Source organism: Sinohyriopsis cumingii, chromosome 15, assembly GCF_028554795.1.
Source record: "Sinohyriopsis cumingii isolate HCF-2022 chromosome 15, ASM2855479v2, whole genome shotgun sequence".
Taxonomy (NCBI): domain Eukaryota; kingdom Metazoa; phylum Mollusca; class Bivalvia; order Unionida; family Unionidae; genus Sinohyriopsis; species Sinohyriopsis cumingii.
This window is the reverse complement of record NC_142975.1, coordinates 57,765,468-57,789,608: the sequence shown is the minus strand read 5'-3', so window position 1 is coordinate 57,789,608 and position 24,141 is coordinate 57,765,468. Positions and strand designations below refer to the sequence as shown.

General features: G+C 35.2%; 1 protein-coding gene across 4 annotated transcripts in view; it reads right to left on the bottom strand.

The window, feature by feature from the left end:
* The window catches only part of LOC149781860 (cilia- and flagella-associated protein 74-like), a 193,628-nt gene that overhangs the window by 35,053 nt on the left and 134,434 nt on the right, over positions 1–24,141 (bottom strand). For 3 of the 4 annotated variants that reach the window (XM_089936056.1, XM_089936057.1, XM_089936058.1), the window contains 4 exons: positions 23,791–23,879; positions 15,442–15,571; positions 11,176–11,303; positions 5,279–5,302 (listed from right to left, as the gene is read on the bottom strand). In XM_089936056.1, the coding sequence (XP_089792182.1) occupies positions 5,279–5,302; positions 11,176–11,303; positions 15,442–15,571; positions 23,791–23,879 (371 nt within the window). The remainder of the gene's footprint in view (positions 1–5,278; positions 5,303–11,175; positions 11,304–15,441; positions 15,572–23,790; positions 23,880–24,141) is intronic. The other variant, XM_089936059.1, reaches the window with a different exon arrangement.

Sequence of the window (24,141 nt, the reverse complement as noted above, 5' to 3'; positions counted from 1 at the left end):
ACCCAGTGATGGGGATATTCTGCAAAGGTCTCTTTCCCACACAGGGTATCATGATGAACTCAGCTGCCCAAGAAGAGAAGTACATCTGATGGGGCCTGAAGTAAGATCCCACTGAGGTCATGTTGTTAAGGAACTCAACTACTCTTTTCATGAGAACAGTGTATATTCTAGTAAGAGATGCATTTTGCTTAGGTAGTGTGCCTTCCAATCCATGGTGCATGATGAAGACCTCACACCTCCACACCTGAGTATCAGAAAAGGGGAAAAACTGGCATGATGTCATTTTCTGTGATAAGGTTGTCATGAGGGACAGATGGGTTGAATCTGGATGGGTTGTCTCTCACAATAGTATGTCCTAAATGAGATTTGCACTTAGCAGTTTGCTTTCTGGCCTCCTCAATCTGGCAGTGAAGTAAGATGTTAGAAAATAGAGGAAGCTGAGGATGATCTTGTGATGGTCTATGATTAGCAGGGTCATGGATAAGAATGCATTTCTTTTGGCAAACTGTGTGCTAATGTATGTAGCTATAAGATTAGAGAGTTAGTGTTGAGCTATCTTGAGTATACAAGCCATATGTGATACTGACTCCCAGATGTGCAAGGTGTCTAAGCTATGTTTATGTTGCCATAGAGCCCAAGCTGAGCATGGAACCAATCACTACAATACTGCATACTAGCTATTATATGTTGAACAGGGTTTTAGGTCCATGCACAATGAGGAAGATTTCAACATTCCAAGGCTTGCAGAGTCTTTGTTGAGAGGTGGGACTTCTGTGTAAAAGACTTGTGTGAGTGACTTGTAAAGCTTGTGGAGTTGTCACTGCAAAAGGAAAGGCAAGCTGGTGCTTGGGTTTTCCAGTTGCCTTATAAAGGAATGTAAAATGTCACTGACTCAGTCAGACTATAATGCTGCTTTGAAAAAGACTGGCCTTAGATGGCCCTCTTTGGCAAAGAAACCTTCTGTGAACAAAGCTGGGACCATCCATGCTGGCACATGCTGATCCCAATACTGTCATCAAATAGTATCAGATGTCCAAAAAAGGAGGTAACCACAGCAGGTACTGCATTAAAAAAAGCCAGAAATTGGTGATGAACCTGATACTTCCATGGGTAAAATATAGGAAATTATGGGAGAAAGGCTCAGCATATTCAGGACTGGTTATGCTGTGCATCAGTGACAGAGCTGGGACTGGACAGAACATACCTGGGTGCAATACACTATATTTTAGAACTGGGAAATGGTATACAGGGAAGACAGAGCTGAAAGCAGGGGTCCAGGCTGTGCCAGGGCTAGAGATGTGGTCCAGGACTTGCTGATATTTGGTGACTAAGTCAGATGCCAGCTATAATGGGAATGATCATCACAGCCAGTACCAGGACTTGCATGAAGTGATAGAACGTCCTGGTATGATTCAGGTGGGATGCAGTACCATGTTAGCAGTGGTTTGGTCATCTGTGCCATGTTGGAATGCTCTGGTTTTGGCACTGTACACTGGGTATGCTGAAAAAATATATATCACCATACCCTTGTTCCAGTGGCAGATGGCACAGGTCAAGACTGTTATGGAGCTAAGTACATGGTCCAGAAACGATTGGATTCTGGTGCCTAAATCAGTACTACTGTGTGTGAATAATCACCAGTCAGCACCAGGGTCTATATAAATTGATGAAATGTCCATGAAGGGTTCATGTGGGCCGTCATGCTACATCAGTACTGACTGAGTGTGGAGTGATATCTTTACCATAAAGTCATGATTGGGTATCCCTGAAAATAAATCACTTTACCCAGTCCTGCAAGTTGAAGGCACAGGTTGTGGCTATGCCAATGTTCTTGTGGTCTGCAGGCACCTGGTGTTTCATGCTGAAGCACAGAAAATACAGCAGGCTTTCATCATACACCTATTAGTGGTCCAGATGGGCCATCATACCATGTCAGTACAGGACCAGTAGGTAGTGCTGTGTTTCTTGCAATGAGTGGGCCATATACCATGTCAGTACTGACCAGTAGGTAGTGCTGTGTTTCTTGCAATGAGTGGGCCATCATACCATGTCTGTACAGGACCAGTAGGTAGTGCTGTGTTTCCTGCAATGAGTGGGCCATCATACCATGTCAGTACAGGACCAGTAGGTAGTGCTGTGTTTCCTGCAATGAGTGGGCCATCATACCATGTCAGTACAGGACCAGTAGGTAGTGCTGTGTTTCCTGCAATGAGTGGGCCATCATACCATGTCAGTACAGGACCAATAGGTAGTGCTGTGTTTCTTGCAATGAGTGGGCCATCATACCATGTCAGTACAGGACCAGTAGGTAGTTCTGTGTTTCTTGCAATGAGTGGGCCATCATACCATGTCAGTACAGGACCAGTAGGTAGTGCTGTGTTTCTTGCAATGAGGGTGATGACCATGCTGCACTGTGTAAGAAACTCATGATGGCTGGGATTGCCGACCAAAGACAATTTGTCTAACTACTAGCTATGAAGCACAAACATGAAAACCTGGAGTCTTCATTGTTTGCTTGTCATAGCTTGTAGTTAGGCAGTGACTGTCTTCTACAAGTTTCAAGATCAGCAGAAACATATTGAATCCCATATTATTTATACAGATAGAGCAATTATCATCAGCCAGCCTGAACTATCTGCACCCAACTCATTTACTCCTGCCCACTGTGTTCACAACTTTAAAGAGCAAAAGCAAAACAATGGCATACACAGGTAAAAATAATTAAAGCACTGAACTGAGCTTATTGTTAAAGGGAATCTATGAATAAGTAAATATGCCGAAGGAAATTACAGGAATGATCTAACAAGATGTATAATCTGCTTAAAATTAGATTTTTAGATTACAAAAAGTAGCTAAAAATGACTGATGTCCCATTTAAACCGAGACAATTATAAAAAGTAGATCGGATGAAATCATATTGTACTGACCTTTAGATTCACCAATCAAATTATTAATTCAAATTACTAACGAGCTAAAAATGTCATTCAGAACATCTCACTACCAATGTCAACATCCCCAACATAAAATGCAATGTTTTATCTGAGAGGCTACTAAAAATAAGCAGAACTTCTGTGCCTGTCAGGTTACCATTATGTTGGAGATTTTAATGTCATTGACAAAATATAATGTAACAGAATCTCATAATCATGGTTGTGTTGTATTTAGTATGCCACTGACAAACTTACTATATGATGAAGCCAGACCAACGAAGTAGGAAATATTCATCTATGGTGAGGATAGTGAGAAATAAAAGGAAAATAAAGCTGAATTATATTTCTTTGAGGTGGTAAAACTCCAAAGAGTTTCTCAACAAATGAAAACAAACATAAATTCAGTATTTCTGTAGCATTGTGAAAGAATGTGCTTCCAAACATAGGCAGAAGTAGTAACTAAAAAGTGACATGATTTCATACCAATCCCTAAAAGGGGGAGACCATTGTGACTCGACATATTGTGGCAAGCAGCCATCTCTTGGCACTTGTCCTGCTAAAACAAGCCAAAAGTTATGGTGAACTTCTTTATTTAGCTTAGGTGTACTGTATTTGCAAGGCAGTGGATACAGTTCTATATATTAAGACCAGGTAATGTATTTAAAGAAGAAATATAATGTCTGATTGTCTATTATATACTGTTTTCAAATTCAGATATGAATGAAATGTATTGATTGGATTATTTAATATATGCCAAATGCCACTTTGGTATATGACATATGTTCCTTTTTGATGATTATAATCAATTATCAAAACAATTTCCAATACTAGTAACACAAATGATAATGGCACCACAAAAGACATAACCCAAAGTTTAGCAATGCTCTTCAAAGAATCAAAACCAATGAACAATACTGAGAAACAAAATCCATGAAAAAAAGAAATATAAGAAGCCCACATGGGCTTGAGATTTCCCACTAGACTAACATCTGTCTAACAACCCAATGCAAGAGCAGCTGATTATGAAGTCTGGGCCAACAGGATATCTATTGTTGAAACTTTTCCAGTGCTATTGATTCCTTATCTTATGAAAAAAAATGTTTCAAAGTTTTTCTAATTTTCATTGCTTCATCCATATCTGATTGCACATCAGTATTATTTGTCCAACAACTGAGAGGTCCCTATGCCTGGATGTTTTCTGTCAAACGTTGGTCAAATTAAAGCTGTAAAAATGTTTTTCTACTTTTAGTCATAGCAGCCATATTTAATGGCAGAATCACAACTTCTGAATAAATCTGAAGGGAGTTCAAGCTAGGATCAAATTCTCTTATTAAGATGAAAATTCTCAAGGATTTTTTCTATTTTAGTACTAGTATCTGTCTGCATTAACTGCATAAACATCAAAGGTCTTCATTCAAAGATAATTAAAGGTTTTCTATTTGTAGTAACAAATGCCATAACTGATGGTGGACTGGCATTTTTTAAAATATAAAATCTGAAAGGTCTTCATGCCAGGCTGTTTCAATCAAATTTTCAAATTCTGTCAATCAGTTTTCAAGAAGGAATCTTTGAAAGTTGTTCTATTTTTAGTGATTACAGTTAACTATGACACTGGATTGGTATCATTTTTCAAAACTTGAATGGCCCTTATGCCAGAATGTGCCAAGTTTGGTTGAAATTTAGCTAGTAATTTGTTTAGGGGAGTTTGAAAACAGCAATTGTTGTCTGACAACAAACAGTGGAAGACACATGATGGACAAAAGGCCATACCATATGTTCACTAGGTCTTGATCATCAGGTGAGTTATAAATTGACTGACAATGATAGTTACCATATAGCTTTGAATATCAAGTGTATCTCAAAGCCAGATAACTTTCATGACCATAAAATCAAGTTTTAATTCCAAAATCATCACTCCTGGAATAATTGGTGTTATCTGGCCTCATGTAAATTTTCATAATTTTGAGGAAAATCATCAGTGGCATTGGCTGTATTTTGTATTTTAATGTTTAAAGTGATTCCTCTCTCATAACACTGTTGTACTGAAAAACATGTGGTATTTCATGTGAAAGAATGATAGCATAAATCTATCACTGTACTTCCCAGAATTTTTTTAATAACTTTTTATCATTACTTTTTTCTTGTGTACAAAACATTATAGAAAAAATATATCTGCTTTATATTTTCTAATAGCCAAAGAATATTCAAACTGACTAAATAAAATAAATTCTCCATACAAATGAAATATGGCACAAAAAATAATTATTGAATGTGCCGATGGTCTGATAGAATAAGATGTATTTGAAGTATCTGTAAAACAAATTGAGTCCTGGAAGAACACGACTTACCTTCTGTTTCCCTGCAGGAGCCTCCTGTTAGCATTAAGATACAAGGAGAAAGGTTAATGTCACACAAAGGTCAGGGAATCAGTACACCAAGGTCAGGTGATGGCATGCAAATGTGAAATTGCCCACAACATGGCCACAGCATGTGAAGAATTATCGGGTGAAAGCAAAATTATTAAATCTAACATGCACCACATAACAAATTCCATAAAATTATTGTTGTTAATAGAATTTTAATCTTGTTTAATTTATTCTAAGTAAGACATATTAATAAATATATTAAGATGTGACATCCCTCATTATAAGGACTTCTGTATGCAATACATCCTAAATACACTAAATGAAAAAAGTCAAAGAAACAACAAGTACAAGAATACAGGAAATGGCACATTATATTCTAACATCAAGTTTAAAAATTCCCTATTCAGATAACTCACACATTTTTTTACACAAACCTCTTTCTTCTTTCTGTCACAATGACCTTGACCTTTGACCTCTAAACAGAAAAACTGGTTGTCTTCTCAATTAACTTAAGTGTAATCAAATCAATAAGTGTGGCACAGGTCTGTGATGTAAAACTAATGTGAATGTGTGGGAAAACAATCCTTCTTTCAGTTACAGTGACCTTAGTCTTTGACCTTTTGATGTCAAAATCAAGTGGCTTCTTTCTTACCCCAGGTGTGGGGACCCAGGGTGGCCAAGTGATCTAAAGCACTTGCCTCTGCAGATCACTGACATCTCACCTCTATATGGGTTCAACTCCTGGTATAGGCCAACAAGAGTATGTGAGAAAGTTTGCCAGTAGCTTCCCATGGGTTAGTGGTTCTACCCAGGGTCTTTCTGGGTTCTTCCTCCACCAGATATATCAGCTGTCATTTATAGCTTATCATGTGCAGAAAAATGTTGATAAACTCACAACAACAACAACTACTATAAGTGCAAACTATCTACAAAGTATTATCCGGGTATCTGATAGAACTAATGTAATTGTGTGGAAACCAGTTTTAATTATTCCAATCACACTGACCTTGATATTTGACCTCTTGACTCCTAATTGAATGGGTTCTGCCTTAATCATAGTGCAAGCTGTCCATCAAGTTTGGTAACTGCAGATGATATGGGACTGAAGTAATTGTAAAGAAACATTTTTGTTCCTTCATTCACACTGACCTCTGAACTCTTGACCCCAAAATTGATAGGGTTCTTCCTTACACCAAGTGCAAGCCATCAACAAAGTTTGATAACTGTATGAAGTGATACACTTGATTTATTGTACAGAAACTAAATTTAAATTTCTTCTTTCAATCACAATGAAATTGATCCTTGAGCTTCTGAAACCTAACTTGATAAAATTCTTCCTGAACTCACATGGAAGCCATCCACAAAGTGATGGACAACTCAAGTTATTGCATAAAAAAGTGGTAACAGATGGACAGACAGACCAAAAGACAGACAACAACATCTGTTGTGACATATGGCAGGCATATAAAAGTGTGAATTAAGAAAAATATGACAGCCAATAAATGTAAATATATTCAAAAATGAACCTATATAAATGTATATATAGAATAATGTTAAAAAATTTCAGGGTTAAATCTGATATTAATTTTGTTTTCATCTTTCTACACAAAAACATCATTCTAATGGCTCCATATAATGAGGGAATACACTCTAAACCACTCCTATAAATAAACTATAATTTACTCCAGTCATAAACTCTCTATTATATTATTCCACAAGAAAAAAACACCATTAAACTACCATGTAAATAAAACAATTCTATATTATTCTTTAGGACATCTTTTCTTTAGGTTTCTTCCCACTTTCTGTTTCAAATATTAAGGTACCTTAAATCTCCCAAAAATTAAGAAAATGTTGCAATAATGTCAGGCATTCAAAACATACAAATGCCTTAATTTTGTAATTTTTTTCTTTAAAAAAAATCCCCCAGATGTTAACAATACATGATTCAATTTCAGTGTTTCTTTTTTGGTAAATGTACTGTGTGGGATAGCAATGACAAACATATCTCCTAAAGAATAATCTATATCAGATAATCAATACAAATTAATTGCTTGTTTGAAATTAAATCATGTATGAATAAAAGTTAAAATCTCTTTTTATCCACATCATAGGAAAACTAAAGCATCCTTTTAAGGATCTGATGAAAAAAATAAAAATAAAAATATGTTGAATGTAAACAATTTATACATTAAGTAAGTAAAACTAATTATTAGGGTATGAAGCATTCATGCTATAATGTATTTGCGAATCTGGCTACATGACTATATATATGATCTACACAAACTAAATAATTAGTTAGGTTTTTTAATTTAACTAATGTTTCACACTTTCCAAAAAGTTTTTTATTATTTTTTTTTAAAATGTATGCTCAAATTTTATCGAAATTATGTTCAGAGATAGGACAGATTTTACAAGAAATTGTCTAAAATACATCAAAGAATTTATTAGAATTCATAATGGTGCAAGAAATATTCAAAAACCTATAAAAGACAGGAGGCATATCTCGTATCTTATGGCAATTACATGTAAACTATTCATATAGAGAGGGACAACAGGAGTTAAATATGAATTCTCAAAGGCTTACATTGGGTTTGTCAATTTATGGACAAGAGAAATCTTTTTCGTAGAGGAGAGGTTCCCAACCGTTTTTTGCTGCAACCCTAAATTGGCCTCCAACAGGACCTCCTGACCCTCAGGCTTATTCAGCATTAAAAAGCCACCCCATCCCCCAATTTTCTTCTGGTGACCCTTTGCGACCCTACTAAGGACACACACACCCACAATCCTGATTTGGGTCAGGACCTGAGGTTGGAACCACAATTGTAAAGCCTTCCCTGTTATTTAGTTAGAAAGTACAAAATGTATACTAATATATTAACCGAATTTTAAGGACACATATAATTTTGATCAAGCTTTTGGATTTCTGAGTTTGAAAGGTTGATGATCATATGCAAGGACTAAACAAGTGATGCCAATTACTGGAGCAATTATTTTGACTATCTGTGTTTTAATGTGCTGTTCAATGATGCAGCAAATGGCACTACAATCTGCTAATTACAAACGCGATGAAAAACAAAAAAGCTTATAAATGTTTTAAAAAATAGCCCTCCTCTTGTCATTCGATTATGCAATCTTTTCAATACAGAAAGAAATAATTAAGCACAGTGCTTGTTATAATGCTTTAAAATTATGATACATTTTCTTTTCTTGATGAGAACACAATTTTGTGGTTTTACAAAAGAAATTACATTTTCGTCAGTTTTTTAAATCATGTAGTTAAAAGGGGTCATATTTATTTTCAAAGAATGAGATCACTGATTGATTTGTCTTTAAAGTTATGGTTTGTAGCAACCACCCCATTGCAGGCCTTGACTGAAAATCCACCATGCTCCTTTATTACCTATGGCTGCCTGTCCTGAGATTTCTTCATTTTTCATGAGTATGCACAGACAAATTTACATCCTCAACAACACAATGTAAGAATATTCCAAATTTAAAGAAAAGTGTCCAGTTTACTGATTGATAAGTGACTGTGTTTAAAAGAGAAACTGAGATTGGTTCACTCAAACTGTGTGAAAGATTATGCTGGGTCACAATGACAAGAACATTTTATAGTGATTGGTGACACAGGTTAAATGCATATTCAAGAAAAATGAGGAAATCTCAGCACAGGTAGCCATGGGTGATAAAGAAGCATAGTGGATTGTTGCTTGTTGCTTTTGATGATGTAGCAGCCACAGAATCTATGAAAATTGGTACCCTGCATAAATGGGGTAATTAACAGTATGCCACAAATTAACTATGCCACTTGAGCAGATGGGCAGAAGATATTTCTAAGGCTTGATGTCACAGCTATCATTGTCCATGAACAGATGTAAATATGTAATCAAATTTGTTTGCTCACTAGTGATGTTAGAGAACAAAAAAGAACATGTTCATTCATATATTTTACCAGCTTATGAATGCAGAGCAAATAAGCAGTTGTACAAATTTGGAGAAACAGCCAACAGTGTGTATTTTTCATTTGTATGAAATACATGTGTGGCTTCAAATAGAGAAAAATTTCTAGCTTGTAACCAATCTACATAAAAATGAAAAAGCCAAGATTTTAAAAAAGAATTTCTTGGCTGTTTATACATCTGTCATAAAGCAAGGGAGCTACAGCATGGGTTTAATGGGGAAAGATTGATTTTAAAAAATAAGGAAAATTAAAACTCAGTGGGCAATTTCCAATGTGATTTGAAGTAACATAAATCCAAGAAGTTGCCAGATGAAAAACATATTCATTTTTTTTTTAAATCTACAGCCCCCCCCCCCCCGAGTACATTCAAAGACTTAAACAACAAAAAACCTCCCACAGGGATAATGATAATATTAAATACTGGCCTTAATATATGGTCTAAAGCCCAACTTGTTATTAGTGGTATACTTTACAAAATATAAAACACCATATTTAATTTAAAAAACACCAAAAAAATGTAATTAACAATAAATTAAGCACATTATTATTGATTAAAGCGTTATTAATGATTAAAATATTAACTAGGGAAGCAAAAAGATCATGAGAACACATGATGATGAAGGGGTAGACATTACCAAACAGTTTAACAATGATATTTTTACAAATTTAATTAGCAAGAAAAATTAATCCCTTAAAGAATTCTGCTAAAATTGTAAAAAAAATTAATTTAAGCCATGAATATACTATCAAAGGATTTTTAGAAAGTTAATTGCAAAGTTATTTTGGTGGAAGATTATCAGGGAACTGGCTGAATATAGTTTTATGTACAGATTTGCTTTGTTTAATCCATGGAAAAACTGGTAGAAAAGCAACCACCCTGCTGAAGTACATAAAGTATAATTTATAATGATATGCTGACTGGTTACTGAGATTTGCAGGTTCAAAAATCTATTCTCAGAGTTTTAAACCAGACAATCAAGCAATTATATATGGACTCTTTTTCAAAGCATGTCTAAACCTTAGGTCGAATTTCTCTGCAAAATGCAAAATTTCTCTGCAAAATTACCACATAGTTTGGTCCAATTAAGGCCATCCAAGTACTAAAAAAGCCTTGTTATAACTGTAGCCTCTTTATAAAAGGGCCAAACGTTTGGACTAAAACAGTGTCCATTTCTAGACATTTTACTGTGTTGTATTATCTTTTAAGTACAAAACCTGAGGACCAAAACAGTCAAACTTTCTCATTGACACAAGTCATACAATTCCGTCTGAATCATACTAAAGGCTAGTATTACAGTAATCATGCATCATGAAACTGTATCAATTATCTCTTGTGACACATCAGTAAATGAAAACCATTCTGATTAGTTGAACATTCAAATGTGCTGATGGTATCACTGCATCATTACTATTACTGTGACATTGTGCCAGAGAGAATAACATTGTCATTACTGTCACTGTGACATGGTGCCAGAAAAAACTGCATTGTCATTACTGTCACTGTGACATGGTGCCAGAGAAAATTACATTGTTATTACTGTTACTGTGACATGGTGCCAGAGAAAATTACATTGTCATTACTATCACTGTGACATGGTGCCAGAGAAAATTACATTGTCATTAGTGTCAACATTAGCTCAACAAAACATCTTTTAAGTATATTAGAGCCAGGATACCAACCCTGTATCTGAGGTTTTCATGGCACTGACGTTGGTTAACTGTTGCAAATATTCATCAAGGCATCAAACTGACATTTGCAACTGCAAAACCATCACAAACATCTTAAAATCCTAAAGTACAGTTATCACATAAATTTACATCATCTTGTGTTCTCACTGGACTATGCAAATACAGAAAAGCTAGCTTAAGTTATACCAAAACCTCAAGTATGATATTTGCCAACTGTAAATGTCACCTTCTTTTGACTGATAGCCATTGTTCGGACACACCCAATAAGAATCTCTCGAGTTCCAGGTACGTATTCATTTTCTTTGGCAATACTCTTCAACAGAAAGAGGTGTGTCTCAAGTGTTGACTTGCTCTCTGGCAAAGAAAAAAAAACCTATGTAGCATGTAAAATAGATTTTACTTTAAACATGCTGGACAGTAGACAGTGCAGAAACATTCATACTCAATACTGTCAGCAGACAGTGCAGAAACATTCATACTTGGGTTGATATTACACAAGCTTAACTTTCATACTCAAGTTGACAGCAGACAGTGTAAAAACGTTCATACTTGGGTTGACATTACAGTCTTAACTTTCATTCATACCTGGGTTGATATTACACAGTCTTAACTTTCATACTCAAGTTGACAGCAGACAGTGCACAATCATTTATATTCAGGAAGGACAGTAGACAGTGCAGAAACATTCGTACTCCGGTTGAGAGTGGGCAGTGCATAATCATTCATACTCAGGTTGGACAGTAGACAGTGCAGAAACATTCATACTCAGGTTGAGATGTGAGCAGTGTAGAAACATTCATACTCAAGTTGATAGTGGGCAGTGTAGAAACATTCATAATTAGGTTGATAGTGGGCAGTGTAGAAACATTCATAATTAGGTTGATAGTGGGCAGTGCATAATCATTCATACTCAGGCTGGACAGTAGACAGTGCAGAAACATTCATACTTAGGGTGACAGCACACAGTGCAGAAACATTCATACTTATGATGGACAGTAGACAGTGCAGAAACATTCATACTTATGATGGACAGTAGACAGTGCAGAAATATTCATACTCAGGTTGGATAGCAAAGAGTACAGAAACATTGATACTTAAGTTTGACAGTAGACAGGGCAGAAACATTCATATTTATGATGGACAGCATACAATGCGTGTGTGTGTGTGTGTGTGTGTGATTTGGGTTTTAATGTTGCTTTTTCAGTCATAAGCAACAATGTCTTCAAAGTGACAGTTTATAGTGATGTCTAACAATGGGGCATCATGTCACAGACATGTAGAATCATGTCCCACCCTGTCACATTATCCTGATACCAGCCCGACCAGTCTAACACTAACCTCTTAATGCTAAGCACCAATCTAGGCAGCTGCTAGTACCATTTTTGTGTCTTTGGTATGACTAGGATGGGGTTGAAACCCATGACCTCCCACATCTGAGGCAGATGCTTTAATCACTAGGCCACCAGAATGGTGCAGACAATGCAGAAACATTCAATGCTCAAGTTGGACCATAGACAGTGCAGAAACATTCATACTCAAGTTGGACCATAGACAGTGCAGAAACATTCATACTCAAGTTGGACCATAGACAGTGCACAAACATTCATACTCAAGTTGGACCATAGACAGTGCAGAAACATTCATACTCAAGTTGGACCATAGACAGTGAAGAAAAATTCATACTCAAGTTGGACCACAGACAGTGCACAAACATTCATACTCAAGTTGGACCATAGACAGTGCACAAACATTCATACTCAAGTTGGACCATAGACAGTGAAGAAAAATTCATACTCAAGTTGGACCACAGACAGTGCAGAAACATTCATACTCAAGTTGGACCACAGACAGTGCACAAACATTCATACTCAAGTTGGACCATAGACAGTGCAGAAACATTCATACTCAAGTTGGACCACAGACCGTGCACAAACATTCATACTCAAGTTGGACCACAGACAGTGCACAAACATTCATACTCAAGTTGGACCACAGACAGTGCACAAACATTCATACTCAAGTTGGACCACAGACAGTGCACAAACATTCATACTCAAGTTGGACCATAGACAGTGCACAAACATTCATACTCAAGTTGGACCACAGACAGTGCACAAACATTCATACTCAAGTTGGACCATAGACAGTGCACAAACATTCATATACAGGGTGATGGCAGACAGTGTAGAAATATTGATACTAAGGTTGGACAGTAAACAGTGCAGAAAGATTCATATGAATGATTGACAGCATACAGTGCAGTTTAATTCATATTCAGGACAGTAGACAGTGTAGAAACTTTCATACTCAGGTTGGATAGCAGAGAGTACAAAAACATTCATACATAGTTTGGACAGTAGACAGTGTAGAAACATTCATACTTATGATGGACAGCAGACTGTGCATAACTTGCATTCCATCTGTAACATAAAGACTTAAATTTCTTCTGTCATAGCATGTATGGACATCAGTAACTTCCTGTATATTAGCCATCAAGAATTTGAAAAACCCAGCTTTCTCCACTTGCCTTGGAATTGTACAACCTTCAAAGTATTGCACTGATCTAAACACCATAAATAAATAAAAAGAAGTAACTATCCTTATCACATAAAGGTACAATAAGGAAACACCTAGTGCTTACTTATCACACAAGGTGCAATAAGTAAACACCTAGTGCTTAATTATCAACAAGGTGCAAAAAGGAAACACCTAGTGCTTACTTATCACACAAGGTAAAATAAGAAAACACCTAGTGCTTAATTATCAACAAGGTACAATAAGGAAACACCTAGTGCTTACTTATCACACAAGGTAAAATAAGAAAACACCTAGTGCTTAATTATCAACAAGGTGCAATAAGGAAACACCTAGTGCTTACTTATCACACAAGGTAAAATAAGAAAACACCTAGTGCTTAATTATCAACAAGGTGTAATAAGGAAACACCTAGTGCTTACTTATCACACAAGGTAAAATAAGAAAACACCATGTGGTTACCCTCACTATATACTGAATAGTACCTAGGTTATTAACTGATAAATCGATAAACTTCTTCTATCTTCCAATATCTTTTTATCAATTGTTGTTTTTGACAAACTTCTTCTACGTACCAACAGCAATTTGTCAGTTGTTGTTTTTCAAAACTTCAATCAGTTGGCAGTTAGTCTTATAATGGGTGATGTTGATCCATTACATAATGACACGTACTGCACAGAACTCATCTGACTATGAGGATATCTGCTGCCCTAATGATCTGGATAACTTTGCACTCTACAACAATGTACACATTCAGTGTACTGGTATAATAATTAGTTTTCATCTACACTGTGAAATTTTCACAAACAACTGGAAATATGTCTATTATAAAGTGACACAAAATATCAGGAAAATCCTTATTTAGGGTTTTAATGCAAATACTAGGCTAATGAACAGGCAGTTTTATTTTGGTTTTGGCAATTCATCAATAGCCATTAAGAGTGGCTAGTGGTCATTAGTCAACCACTGCAGGTGGTTACTAAGGTCTTACAACCAATGACATCATGATGAAGAGGATGTGATTTCTAAGACAGCTAATCTAAAAGTGGTGATCCAACCCCTTTACTAATGGAGCAATGACCTTTACATAAATGCAAGTGAAGTGTACATTTTGTTTTTCTTTGTTGGTTTGCTCTTTAATGTTTAGAAAAAAGCAAGTCATCATGATGCTGATGTAAGTGGGCAGTGGCAGTAGTGACAATGTCAACATACTAAGAAAGTATTTTTGTTTTAAAAGTCCATAGCACTGAAAAAGGCAATACAGAAAATTCAGTGGGACTCTTGCTTTTTTAACAGCAGCTACTAAATCTTGAGCTAATCTTATAACATCAGCACTTCACAAAAGGTACTATATTACTAAGAGAAATTTTTTGAAGAATACATGAATGTTTGTCATATTGAAGAATTTTAAAAAATATAACAAATAAGCACATGTAACCATTTTGGTAAATATATATAACTAACTAAAGAAACTGAATGTGAACATCTTCCTCTTTTGCACTGATTTATGCAGTTTAGTATGCAAATAATGTACACATCAATTACAGTGAACACTGCTGCATATTGTATGACATTTTCCACCACATAGTGTCATCATCTTTCACGTTATAAACAGAGTAATGGCAAGTATCCATGTCCAAAACAAAACTGTGATAAGTACTGATATATTAGACAGATTTGGAAAACTATAAATAAAAACTGATGGGTGAATGATTTGAGTCTTTCAGACCATTATTTATTACTATAGTCATTTCATGCTTCTGCTGAACAGCATGGTATCAATGTCACCACTGTTTACTAGTAAAAATAATCCCCTATCACAGGTTGATTATTGTTATAAATTTGAAACATATGAAAAAAAGTAAAAATCAAAAGTTATATTCAAAATTGCAGAAAAAGGCAGAGTTAGATTCCAAAATGAATGTAAAAGCAATTGTACATTCATTCATTTACATACCTTCTTCATCTGTATGCACAGTGGCTCTTTCTGCCAAGGACTCAATATTTGGAGCCAATGGATCTCCACCTGCCACATACATGATATTCTTTTTGGCTATTCCTTTCAACTGGAAGGAGTGAGATTCCTCCTGCCAAAAGTAAATAAACATATTTAAAACAAAAATAAAAATAAAAATAAAACACTGAAGTATATTTGTAACTGTAAATATTGATAAACAGTAGAGGGATGGTGAGCAATTTGTTCACATAAATATACTCCAACTTGTAGTGTCGAATCCCTTCTCCATGACAGCACAAGTTTAGAGTTGTTAAAAAAGTGAATAATTCTACTGAAAATAGTTTTAGTAAAAAGACTGGTCAGTATGCTTTCCTTCTACTTATCTGCATAATATGTACTATGTTTCACATCAATCCACTAAAAACTGCATGAGTGGCCACATTCGCAATATGTGCTATCTATCACATCAATCCACTAAAACTGCATGAGCAGCCACATTCAATATATATTCTGCTCCACATCAATCCACTAAAAATTGCAAGAGTAGCCGCATTCACAATATCTGCTATGTTTCACATCAATCCACAAAAAACTGCACAAATACTTGCATTCACAAAATTCTTTCATGCAATGTATCCGGATCCAGATGTGTTTCTTTAGATGGTGACCACAGTATTTACAGAGTTTCATGTCAATCCATCAAAAACTATTGGATTAATTCCAGTAATGAGGCTGCCTGATATACTCCATTCAGTCGGAGGAAAAACAAGAGCAATAACTTTAAAGAAAACTGCAGGAGCAAAGTGATTTGTTGATATGCACAATGTTATTTATGGTAAATCATCAAAACTTGCAGAACTAGTTGTGCTAATGAGATTATGTCAAACCACGCATTGAGTTAAAAAACAAAGAACAAAAATTCCTTACGAAATACTTGTAGCAAAGTGACTGCCAACATGTGCATCTTCATGTGATGACCAGGATTTACCAAGTTTGATTGCAATACATCAAAAACTGCAGGACTAGCTATGTTAATGAAACTGTGTGCCAGACAGAAGAACAGGCACATGGATGGTCATAAATTTACTGTATACCCCTACATAAAGGAAGGGGGTATATCAAGGCCCAGGAAGGCCTGAGACCACTCACCTGTCTGTAATCTGCCTAAAATACCCCCACATAAAGGAAGGGGGTATATCAAGGCCCAGGAAGGCCTGAGACCACTCACCTGTCTGTAATCTGCCTAAAATACCCCCACATAAAGGAAGGGGGTATATCAAGGCCCAGGAAGGCCTGAGACCACTCACCTGTCTGTAATCTGCCTAAAATACCCCCACATAATGGAAGGGGGTATATCAAGGCCCAAGAAGGTCTGAGATCACTCACCTGTCTGTAATCTGCCTAAATGCCAAATGCAAGGGCTACTGACTAAGAAGTCAACCCCTCCAACCTAAACTTCCTGCCAGGATGCTTTTCATCAAATTTGGTCAAATTCTATTCAGCAGTTTTTGTACAGTTGTTAAAAAATCCTGAATTTTAGTAACAGGTGCCACATTTGATAGCCGCTTGACATGTTTGTACTTTAAATGACCTTTTACCAGGATGCTTCTGTCAAATATAGCCAAATTCTCTTGAGTGATTTTTTAGAAGAGGTTGTTTATAATTTTTTTAATTTTGTGATTGGATCAATATATGATGGCATTTGGCATTGTCTGTATAAATTTAAAAAATGTTCATGCCTGGACGCTTTACATCAATATTTTATTTAATTTCTTCCGGCAGTTCTTAGGAAGAGTTGCTGAAAGGTTTGTCTATTTTTAGTAATTGCTGCTATATCTGATGGCAAATCAGCATCATTTGTAAATGGACATCATGCATTTTTTCTGTCAAATTTGGTAGAATCCTATCAAATGGATTTCAAGATGTCAGTCAAAAGTTGTCTATTTTTGTAGCAATGGTGGCCATATGCAATGATGGAGTGGAATCATAACTAAAAGGCTTTTGTGACAGGATGACTTTTGCCAAATTTGGTCATAGTTTGGTTCTGCATCTCTCTAAGAAGTAGTTGTTCAAGTTTTTTTTCTATTTTCAGCAATGGCTGCCCTATTTCCTAATAAATTGGAATCATTTGTTGTTGTTCTTGTAGTCGTAGGGTTTTAACACCATTTTTCAACACAAGATAGGCTATATATGGTGGCCAGTATAAATAGTGGAGGAAGAACCTGGAAAAACCCCGGGAAGAACCACAGACCTATGAGAAGCTACTGGCAAGCTTTCTCACATACCCACACTGGCCGAGACTGAGACTCAAACCGATGCAGACAGAGGTGAGATGGCAGTGATTTGAAACAGTGAGCACTTTAGACCACTCAGCCACTTGGGGCCAGGGAATCATTTTTAAAAAATGCCATAGTGCTATAATGATTTTAGTCAGAATTGGTAAAATTCTGTCCAATGGTTTTTGAAATAATGTCATTAGTTTTCTTCTTAATTTTAATAATGGTGCCCATACCTGACTGCGGATCAGCATCATTTCCATCAATTTAAAAAATCTTCTTTTAGGATACTTGTCTCAACTTTGCTAAAGTTCTATCCAGCGGTTTTTGACAAGAAAGATTGTTCTTTTATTTGTAAGAGTGCCCATGGATTATGTGGATAGGCATCATTTGTACAGTATGATCTCAGCCATCTTTGGTTGAAACTGGTCCAGTGGTTTTTGACAAGTTGAAATAGCACTTTTTGATGGATGACATATAAAAGTTATTATGAAGCATGCATGATGAAAGATCAGATCAGCTAAAACTGTACAAGAAATATTTAAGTACAGAAAATGTGTCTGTAGGACATGGATGGTCCACTTTCCATATCATGGAAATAAAGGGCAATTTCAAAGTCAACATGGGCCTTAACTCTGTAAAACTTTATGTGAAGATTAACTAGATTGTGAAGATTTCCTTTTAATGCAATGCCTCATATGAAATTTGTTTTCAGTACAAGGTGTCTTTCAAAACTCACTCAATTGAAAAGTAATTTGTGAGGGATGCGATGGTACAGGATAGGACAGATGGATTATACTTTCTTTATGATATGACCTGGGCATACAAGCATTTAACTAACATTTTAAAATACTGAAATATTTTTTCAATAATTAATGTTACAATGGAAATTAAATAACCATTTGTACTTGCTTGTAAGTTAAATCCAACTGCAAACTGCATAGACCCAGATATGTTGTAACATACTGCATTGGCAGTTCTGGGTCATTTCAGTTTGTTAGGAGCAATTAGTAAAACAACAAAAATGACCCTGATCTGCTAGCACATTATGTGACGACTGAACTGACAAGTGATTATATACAGTATTAGTGCATGTAAATTGTATGCGAGTTTCTACCTGGAGGTGAAAATGCAATTAAGATATATAAAGGTTGATTCAAATTACTACTTGTACCTGCAATGCATGATTATTATTTTGGCACTTTGGGATGCAATTAGTTTTTTTTTATTTCATACTAAGTATATAAAATGTTTGATCACCATCACTATCCTCCGAGAAAAGAATATTAGCTGTCAAAATTATGTTACAATCATTCAAACAAAAACAAAAAAAATCTGTCAAGTTTGATGTAAAAGAAAAAATTGGCACAGAAGTAAGATTTGTTACTTATCTTATTATAAAAATTTATTTTTCAATTATCATAACATCTGATACTGCACCCTTTGAGACATAGAAGGCTTTCATTCCTAATGAGAAAATTGATGGCTTTCATTCCTAATGAGAAAATGGATGGCCTTAATTTATAGCAAGAAAATGGATGGCTTTTACTTCTATCAAGAAAATGGACTACTTAATTCCTAATGAGAAAATGGACTACTTAATTTCTAATGAGAAAATGGACTACTTAATTTCTAATGAGAAAATGGGTGGCTTTAATTCCTAATGAGAAAATGGACAACTCTAATTCCTAATGAGAAAATGAGAATAATATCCAACAATTACAATGACTCAATCATCACATTAATGTGAGATCAGAAATTCTATAATTATGTAATTAATTTTTACTGAATTGTTTCTATGAAATTGGATTTAGAATATTAAGATTAATAGGACTGACATGTAAGCAAAGAAATTACAGCTGAAAGGCAACAGTTCTCAAATCTAGAAGTGGGGGTCCCTTTCATACAAACATTACAAAATAATTTGAATAATTTTAAATTTAGTTAAAAACAGATCTTAGATGCTATCATTACCAACTACATAAGTTAACAAAATACTAATTACGAAATACAACGAAACTTTCCTAAACTGAACACTGTAGGGACTAAACATTTTGGCCAATGTATTGAGGTAGTCATTATATACAGGTTTACATTAAAATAATTTTATTGGGACCAGAATATAAGCTCAATGTACAGAAGATGGCCTTGTTACAAAATGGCTGGTTCATAGTTGTTTCATTTAAGTGTGTAGTTGAAAATGAAAACAGGAAATGATTCACACCCAAAGAAGGAAATAAAAGCCTTCAAACTGAGAGGAATAATTCCACACATAAAATTGATATAAACTGTTCTTATGGTCTGTAAACCTTGAAACAGGCATAAGAAAAAATAGATGAGCACCATGATTAGCAAAAAAGTCATACTATGCTATGTGCGGATTATTTCTGTTAAAGTGACACAAAATATTTTAAAAAAGATATCTTCACCTACATGAGAGTGAAAATAGCATCAAATTCAGTTTCAAAGTTTTCAAGATAGATATCTCATTTATATTCAAGAGTTCTGATGAAGTCAAAAACAAAAGATTTTTACAAAACAGTTTATAGAATTTCTTTTAATACAAATGAATGGCAATTTTCTGGCAATCATAAGATGTGGAGGATGGTGCATTCAGATAGTTATTTCAATAATTTTAGCAGCAATGAAAATTATTGAAATTTCCATGGTTTAATAAAAATTAAATTTCCTTAAAACTCAGTATCATATCTGGAAGTCCATTTTCGTATGTCACCAGATTACGCTACATGTTGATCCAACTAATAATGTATTGAAACTGGAGATTTTTCTTATTCAATTCTCATGAAAACTAAAATTTAAATTTAAAAAAAAACAACTAAATATCAATATCCGTATTTGTCAGTAATATCAAAAATATTGATTCCCTCACATTTACAAATGTTTTTACCTGAAGATGAATGTTAATTTGAACTTATGATCAATTGTAATAGAAATGCCCATCCCAAGATGAAGGAAAACTATAAAGTAATGATTTAAATGCAAAAAATACCTTGTCACATGGGACAAACTGAAATATGAGTTTAAGAAGAGAAAAAATGTACATTAAAGAACTGAAAACTTCATTGTTAGGATAAATGGTACATGTTACAAGCTTTATGCAACAAAAGACAAGAGGTCCAAGAATACCTCATACTGCTCACCTGAGTAGCTGATATATATCAGCTGGTGAATGCTAATTCATACATTTAATGAGACTGTAGAGGAGAAAGGAAAACTTGAAGCACATTTTAAGTGCTTGGAGTACATGCTTGTTACACTGTCAAGGAATGTTGGTCTGATCTTTTAACTAGACCATACAAACAGGATCACACTCCTGGCATAAGAAGCAAGCCATTTATACAACCAGTATTCATTGCCTGGATCTCTCCTAGCTCTGGAATCTATGCCCTGATTCATAACTTAGAAACTATTAATAACCCCATCTCTAAAGTGGGGTTACTTGACTTTACAATGATAGTTAATAAGTGCGGTCAGTATGAATTTCTGGGTCTCTCCTTATCCTCATGGGACCATGCCCCAGGAGTCGTATCTTTAAAACCACTGGGATCCCTACCCAAGGGAGCTTTGGTAGATCAATGGTTAAGGGATTGGACTTGTGACCAGAAGCATGCAGGTGTGATTCCCACCATCTCATAGCTAATCAGATGTAATATCACTCATTTGAGATCTTGACGATAGAAGCATTTATAGAAAAAAGCACCAAAAATTAGCCACAACAGTGTTCAGAAGATCAACCAATCAGGCACAAGATCACCTCATTATCATGTCTGAATGACACTCATAATCAAACTCATCTAAGAGTTTGATGATACAAGATTAGATGGCAAGTCTAAACAAATCTATTTAGAAATATGGGTTCTGCAATGATCACAAGCTCAGCCAATCAGATCCAAGACCATCTGATTAATGTGCATGAATTATGCTCATGGTATAACCCATCAAGGAATTGATGATACAAGTTTACATACTTGATCTAATCAGGAGTATGGCTTTTGAGTGCTCATATGTTCAGCCAATCAGATTAAAGATCACCTCATTAACATGTATGGTTGTATATGCTCAGCCAATCAGATTAAAGATCACCTAATTAATATGTATGGTTGTAACTCAAATTAGATCTCATCTGAGATCTGGAATAACAAGCATACATACTAAATCTCATCAAAATCTAACTCTTCCAAGACCTTCATTATATAGACTTGATAAAAATTAAAAATCAGGTCTCCAGAATGTTCACAAGTGTTGACAGAAGATGCACAACAGACAATGTATAGTGGGCCATGCCATAAACTCATTTGGGCTTTGACTAAGTGAGCTAACAAGAAAAGTGATGAAAACTTCATCACATCCTTCATTACTGTATTGATTAATATCTCTGTATTCTCACTGCACTAATGGAACCCATCAGTGGTTATAGCTGCATCCCAGTGTAGACCCTCAGAAAATCATTATTATTTTTTCTTTGATTTTTCCTCAAGGGCTGTTAACCAGTGAAGTATGTTCAATGCATTCAACATTACATAGCGTTAAAAACTAAACAGAAAATAAAATTATTATCCAAGTTCAGCCCACTGGCTTTTGTGTTGGATGACATAGGAAATGAGTGACTCTCTCAGTATGAGAAATGTCACTTGAACAAAATATTCCAATCATTTTCTGTGTGTGTGTTTTTGGATTTTTAACATAGCTTTAACAATTTGAGTCAATTTGCTATGATGTCTGCAGTTTGGCAGTTTATAGTGATGTCTAGCACTGAGACATCATGTCACAGACATGTGGCATCATGTCCCACCCAGTGACATTCTCCTGACACCAGTCTCAACATTAACCTCTTAATGCTGAATGCCAAGTGAGGCAGCTGCTAGTACTATTTGCATAAGGTATGGGGTTTGAACCTGTGACCTCCCACATCTGAGACAGATGCTCTAACCACTTAGGCCATTGGAGTGGTCCAGTCATTTTATTCAAATGCAACTATTTAGAGAAAATACAGATAACCAATGCTGATTTTCTGACTTGTTTCCTTAACAGTACCTAGTATGATAAACTTCTGCATCTGAACTTGCAACTAATAATCTGGATTTAATCACATATATAGACAAATGAAGGAAATATATAAGGAATCTAATTAATATTGTGATACCTGAAAAGAAACTAATTAATGGTTGGATTTTTATTTTGTCTTGTGTCTGCATAATACTGTTGCCTTAAATCTCTTAGTGTGCAGGTTTTATCCATAATACAGTCAGGTACAATATGGTCATCCATACAAACTGGAGTAATTTTTCCAGTTTCCATGTAGTTCAATCCATTATCTTCCATCATTATATCAGAGTACTCCAGACCTTCACAGTATAGTATTTGAAGATGTTAATGCTGGTTTTACTTTTTCAAATTTGAGGAGTTGCTGGTAAAATGAATTGCTACATCAAAAATCCTATTAATGTCCATTTATCATCAAACACAAGATTGTTACCCTCACTTTAACACAATCTGGAAACTTTTGTTGAAAAATAACCCCAAAAGTTATTCCCAATGGTGGTACCTCACAGGATGAGTCATAATGTTACTACAGTATCAAAGTTTTGACAGTATACATATTCCTGCTGCAAAATGTTGACATTAGACCAATAAAAATGTGCATCACATTGAAATATTTACATTTGATACTAAAAAGTAATATCGGTTACTTTGATTACAATCATATTTTGACATTTGACCTATAAAAGTGCATAAGTAAATACAATGTTGACATTTCACTAATAAGAAAGTACATGAAAGTCAAAGTTTGACATCTGACCAATAAAAAAGTGCATTACATACAAATGTTGATATTTCACTAATAAGAAACATCAAGAAAGTCAAATTTTGACATTTGACCAATAAGGAAGTGTGTTATGTTGAAATTCTGACATCTGCCCAACAAGAAATTTCATTATTTTCATAGGTATTAAAAGCTTCATGTATAAAACTTTGATTTATATATCTGACAGAAATCAACAATCACACTAGCATGAAAGCTATTCTAACATATTTACACATGACTTCATACCTTTCCAAAGAGCTCCACTTTGACCCCATCTGAGTAATGGTCACTAGGGTGATCTGGTGCAAAGGTAACTGTAATTTCTGCAGTTCCACCTGTAGAAAACAAGAGAAAGTTCTGGATGTATGCAGTTTGTAATGAGTAATCGGCAGAGCAAACAACATAGGCCCTGATCAGCTGGCACATTATAGATGGCAGATCAGGGTCTATGCTGTTTGATGTTGGACTCCACTTATAGGCCAGTATATATAGTATCTACCTACATATGATCCAGTGACACAATATTTATATTACTCACATTAGCACCCTCTGGTCCAGCACTCTCATTACTTTTACTATTCTCGCTAGCACCCTATG